Consider the following 6,059-nt stretch of genomic DNA (forward strand, 5'->3'; position numbering starts at 1 on the left):
TCAGTAGCAGGTCTGGAGATCCAGCACCTCCATCCAGACCTTGTGTCTCCACGTTCAGTGGCATGTCACTGCCCCGCATTGTTCCATTTCATGAGGAGCGTTTGAAAGTAAATGACCATGTGATTCACGCTTCAAGGAGCAAAGTGTGATCCCCACAAGTAAGAAGCCCACACCTTCGTGGGGGAAGTATGTATGTGTTCAGCAGACTAACACACGGGGTGGTAAGCACCGTCCCAGGAGCAGGGCACCGAGGGCGTTCAGACCAGGAGCGAGCGTGGTGGTTATTATTAGGAAAGCCTGGGCAGCATTCACCGACAAAATGTCTAGTCACTAACTAACCCGACTGGTTTCTCCTTGTAACTTGATATAGATGGCTCTGTTCCTACACTCTGATCTGCCGCCAAGGTGTTTGGAGCTTCTGTCCCCATTTAATAAGCTTTTCTGATCAAACGGTGCACCCACGTCCTCCTACTGAACTGAGTGCCCGACCGCACAAGGATGCCCAGTCTTCCCTTGAAGGCAATTGTGTATGCGTAGAACACCTGGGTCCATGAATATCCCTACTGAGGTACAGAAGGGTGCTTATCATCCAGACAAAGACATTCTGCCAGTGCTGGAGAGCCGCAGACGGAAGTCCTCTCTGCCTCTCGGAAATGAAGCCAAGCTTTCTCCTCTCTCCAGCCCTCCTCTTTACCGTTGTCTATGAGCCAAGTTCTACCAGGTAACAAAAGAAACTTTGCCGAAGTCTCGGTAAGAGTCGAGTGCCTGAGACCTTATGGGGATCCAGTACTTGGAGCAAAATCGCCGTCACCTGAACCCCGAGCAGCGGGCTCGCAGGAAACCGGAGGACCCCGTGGCTGGGGCCTGCAGCCGCCTGACTCATCAGTCCCCGCTAGCAGCTCTCGGTCAGATGAAGGGAAGGCAGGGTGCTTCAAGCGTCTGATACCCTCTTTGCTCCACCACTGAAGATGGATTTAATTAGGCAAGTTTACCAGTATTTTCTAGACCCACATAACCCCCCAAATGGGTATCTCTTCTAGTAATTGTTGGTTTCCAACGTCCTCTGCCTACCTGCAGCAAAAGCCCAGGGTATTCCAAGGTACTGGCGTAAGAGCCCCACCAGAGCTGTAGGGGCCCCGGCAGAGGGACGAGCCAGGGGGACTCCTCGAAAGGCTTACTCTGACCTAAGAAATGTCCAATCCAGGGGCGCCTGGGTGGCGCAGTCTGTTGAGCGTCCGACTTCAGCCAGGTCACGATCTCGCGGTCCGTGAGTTTGAGCCCCGTGTCAGGCTCTGGGCTGATGGCTCGGAGCCTGGAGCCTGTTTCCGATTCTGTGTCTCCCTCTCTCTCTGCCCCTCCCCCGTTCATGCTCTGTCTCTCGCTGTCCCAAAAATAAACACTATCAATCAAATTAACCTACTTGACAGTCATAAAATATTTAACCTAAATATGATACAATACACATACTTCTAAAATGTACATGGAACATATACCAACATGGGCAATATTCTTGTCCATTAAATAATTCCAAATAAATTCTAAAAGATTCAGTTCATACAAAATAGTTCTCTGACTACCATAAAATTAAGTTAGAAATCAATGACAGAAAGATCACTGGAAAATCCTCAAATATTTGTAATCTAAATAACAAATGGTTAAAGAATAAATCAAAAGGAAAGTGAAAAAGTATTTTAAAAGAAATAAAAATGGGGGCGCTTGGTGGCTCAGTCTGTTAAGTGTTCGACTTTGGGTCAGGTCATGTTCTAACGGCTTGTGGGTTCGAGCCCCACGTCGGGCTCTGGGCTGATGGCTCGGAGCCTGGAGCCTGTTTCCGATTCTGTGTCTCCCTCTCTCTCTGCCCCTCCCCCATTCATGCTCTGTCTCTCTCTGTCCCAAAAATAAATAAAAAACGTTGAAAAAAAAATTAAAAAAAAAAAAAAAGAAATGTCCAATCCTTGGCTCCTTCGTGCTGCTGGTGTCCTGTGCTTGACTCTGTCCCTGGAGGCTCCACCCCAACCCCTAGTTTTTCCCCCCCTTTCCTACATCTAGTCTTACAAAGTTGAACTTAAACACAGGCATCAGCAACGACACCCCGGTGGAGTGTATCTTCCTGCATTCAGCGTGCAAACATGGGTCACGGGTGTGAGGCGCCCTGCACAGACATGTAATTGGGTGGGCACTCCTCGCTTTCACCCAAGGAAGTGGCCAGATACCCAAAATGGATCATTAAATTCCCTAAAACTCGGGACCTGTAGCTCCAAGGAGGCACGAGCAACGTAGTGGTCTCCATCAAGTGGAATGTCTTGTCATCTGCTCCTGACAATTCGGGGCCTCGAAGTTCGGGAAGGGATAGGAAAACAGGCACAGATAAGAGGAGCTGGGCCGTCCTCTTATTCGTCAGGGAACTGTTGACTCTTGCGTTTTATGTTGTTTGCAAAAGGATGCTTCCCAAAATTTCCACCAGAAAATATAATGGGAGGCACGCCTAGTCTCGGTGAATCCCGACTTTCCCAGCGAAGCCTGGGTTTTAAGGGACTGCTTACTGCGAACAGGTAGACAGTACTTTAGGTTGGTGGGGAGGGTACGGCTTATAAAGTGGCTGCAACTCGGTTCCAGGAGAGCTACTCTGGAGGAAGCAGCGGGGGCGAGATTCGGGTGCGCAGAGGCTGGGGGTGGGAAGCTGGTCCAGTTTATCAGATATTGTCAGGCTCCCACAGTAGGGGAGGCCCTTACCAGGAAGCAGGCATGCCAAGGAAGATATGATGGCCCCTGATTCCCAAGAAGTCACAGGCCAGTCACTTTGGTGGCTGTAGAGCCTAGGAGAGAGTCACCAAGCCCCAAAACAGCTGTGGCACAGGATGAAGGAGAGCTTCCCTAAGTGAGAGGTGGGAGAGGAATAAGACATGACCAAAAGAGTGACAAAAGCCAAAGGCAACACAAGGTTGGGATGCTTCAGGCCCTCCGCCCTGCAGAAGCAGGCTTTGGATGGAAAATCACGGCAGCAGTATGGTACTGGGAGTGTCTGAGGCTGTCTCTCCAGGGCTTTCATTGCATCTTGCCCTTAGTAATAATCTGTGTGTGTGCATGTGTGTGAAGTATATCCACCGTTCCACACGCGCGAGGGTTTGGCGTGAACAACAGTCTGGAATCATACCTCTGGGTCTGGGGTCAAGCTACTCCATCCCACTGTGAAGAGCTAATATGTAAAAGCCTGGCTGAGCTCATTATGACTTAACTTGAAAATGTTTCTCTAATTTAAAGGGAAGAATAAGTATTCCTTTATTTATTTATTTTAAATGTTTATCTTTAAGACAGAGGGGTGGCAAAGAGAGAGGGAGACACAGAATCTGAAGCAGCCTCCAGGCTCTGAGCCGTCAGCACAGACCCCAACGTGGGGTGGGGCTCAAACTCACAAACTGCGAGATCATGACCTGAGCCACCCAGGCGCCCCAGAATAAGTATTCTTTTAAACGATGCAGAAGTATTTTCTTACCAAAACAAAAGAGCATTTATCCTTGTTACAATGAGCAGAGGAGCTATGTATGACAGGTGCAGATACCATAAAATCATTCGCTGTCGTTGACAAGGTCTCGATGCTCTAGTCTATTGTTTGTATTTTATAGAGGAAAAGTCAAGGCTGTGAAAAGTGAGGGCCTCAGCATAAGAGACTCTTAAAAACTGAGAACAAACTGAGGGTTGATGGGGGGTGGGAGGGCGGGGAGGGTGGGTGATGGGTATTGAGAAGGGCACCTTTTGGGATGAGCACTGGGTGTTGTATGGAAACCAATTTGACAATAAACTTCATATATTGAAAAAAAAAAAAGTGAGGGCCTCCCCCAGGCTGCAGGAGGGAGCTAACTGTCACTCAAGGCTTGGTCTTCACCTCCTCCCCACCAGGGCTCCACTGTCCTGCCTCCTTTCTCGGACTCCCGGACCTGGTGAGAGGTGAAGCCATATCCGAGGACATTAACTCAGGAGCACACAGAGCTGGGAACTTCAGCTTAAAATGTCCACGTGGCATTGCCACAGACCCGTCTGACTGGTACTTACTAAGCGGCCATCCTCACTAACCAGATGGGTTGCATGGAAGATAGGAAATGAAGTCTTACAGCTTCCAAATTTTGAAAACTAATTCTTTTTTGTTTTGTTTTCAGTCACTCAACCAAAAGAAAGGAAAGTAGTGTTGTGTTTAGAAAAGCAGAGGCAAACCCGTTTCTGATACCTGTGCTGGGTGCACTGGGATCTCTCCTGCTGCCCTCAGGGGTCATTTGCAGTGGGCCTGAAGCTTTTCCGTGGGAAGCCAGGAGAGGGGAGGGGGTACCGAGTGGAAGCAGGAAGGGGAAATACAATGGGGCCGAGAACACGGTTTCACCTCTGTCCCGCTCCCGCCCTCACCCAATCATCGAGCTTGGCCAAGGTGCTTCTCTTTCTCTTGGCCTCATTTCCTCACCTGGAAGTTGACTAAGCAGACCAGATCCTCTTGTATGTGCTTGGTGACTCTAGATTCTGTTTTGAAAGCAAAAAGCTAGATACGACATTGTGCAATCTACAAGATTCACTAGCAAAGAACAATTTAAAAAAGTAAGAAAAATGCCTTTGGGGTGCCTGGGTGGCATCCGGGCTTCAGCTCAGGTCATGATCTTGCAGTTTATGGGTTCGGGTCCCGAGCTGAGCTCTGTACTAAAAGCTCGGAGCTTGGAGCCTGCTCAAATTCTGTGTCTCCCTATCTCTCTGCCCCCCTCCCCCTCTCTCAAAAATAAATAAATAGTAAAAAAAAATTTTGTTTTTAGTTCAGGGAGTCTTATAAATAGTTATAATAACCCTCCTTTCTGCACAGCCAGGGGCAAATTCAAGGAGATCTGTGAGCCCCCAAATGGCTCCTGCCAGGAATTTTGCCTTGAAAAAGAAGTCCATGCTGGGCAGTGTTTAAATGACCTAACATGCTGCCTGCCCGTGGGGAATGAGCCCTTCATCGAGCCTACAACACCCAAGGAAAGATGAATTCTTTTGAAGCTTTGTGTTTCTTTTGACGTTTTATTCTCTCTTCTGTGCTCTCTCTCTCTCTCTTTCTGTCTTCTCACAGGGATTCTTATGGAGTCCTCAATAAATAATAAAGCAAAATGAGCAAGCACAAGACCGACTTCAAAAGTTCATCTTGTACATTTTCACTCCATCACTGTTTGGTCCCCATCTTTCTGTCGGGTGTGGACAAGCTTCTAGTTAAGTGACCAGGGTTGGGTGGGGGAGCTGTGATCATACCTATCTTTTACCAGGCACTGCTGCCCCCGAACCCAGCATCTGGGGGCACCGCTCCCCTTTCCACTGGCAAAATGCGTTACTTCCTTCCATGCAGCCTCATGGCGTCTCTTCCCTGACAAAGAGGCAACGTACGGGAAATTTCCCCAGACAGAGCAGCACCCAGATACGAGACAACCTCTTCTACATTCTTTCCAGAGGTAGCGCTCTGGCCTGTCCATGTGTTTCTGGCTGAGATCCATGGAATTTCTCAAGTTCCCACTTTCACTGGGCATGGCCATTCAGCTTTCCTCCCATCCTGTAAGCCACTGCATTGCTCCCTCTGCCTGCTCTAACAAATTACCACAGATCTTTGTTTTGTTAAAGCAAAAACAATTCATTATCTGACAGCTCTGTCGGTCAGAATCTAACCAGAGATCCACGGACGTGGATCTCAATGGGGTAAAATCAAGGTATCGGCAGGGCCGAGTTCCCTCCTGGAAGCTCTATGGCTCCCTTCCTCCGTGGTTAGGGCAGCAATGGTGGAATGTTCCTGTGCATCATGGGCCATTATGCTTCACCCATCTTTAAAGCCAACACCGGGCTTTAATCCTTCTCACATCCTAACACTCAAAACTAACCTGCAGCCTCTCTCTTCCCTTTTTTTTTTTTTTAATTTTTTTTCAACGTTTTTATTTATTTTTGGGACAGAGAGAGACAGAGCATGAACGGGGGAGGGGCAGAGAGAGAGGGAGACACAGAATCGGAAACAGGCTCCATCCAGGCTCTGAGCCATCAGCCCAGAGCCCGACGCGGGGCTCGAA

General features: G+C 48.7%; 1 protein-coding gene across 1 annotated transcript; it reads left to right on the forward strand.

Moving 5' to 3' along the window:
* The first annotated feature begins 775 nt into the window (after positions 1 to 775).
* On the forward strand, positions 776 to 5,012 carry DEFB108B (defensin beta 108B). Its single transcript, XM_043555239.1, has 2 exons — positions 776 to 905; positions 4,838 to 5,012. The coding sequence occupies exons 1-2, from the start codon at positions 776 to 778 to the stop codon at positions 4,999 to 5,001; spliced, it is 294 nt and encodes a 97-aa protein (XP_043411174.1). The 3' UTR covers positions 5,002 to 5,012.
* Positions 5,013 to 6,059: the final 1,047 nt, after the last annotated feature.

This window comes from Prionailurus bengalensis, chromosome B1 (genome assembly GCF_016509475.1).
Source record: "Prionailurus bengalensis isolate Pbe53 chromosome B1, Fcat_Pben_1.1_paternal_pri, whole genome shotgun sequence".
In the NCBI taxonomy this organism is placed as follows: domain Eukaryota; kingdom Metazoa; phylum Chordata; class Mammalia; order Carnivora; family Felidae; genus Prionailurus; species Prionailurus bengalensis.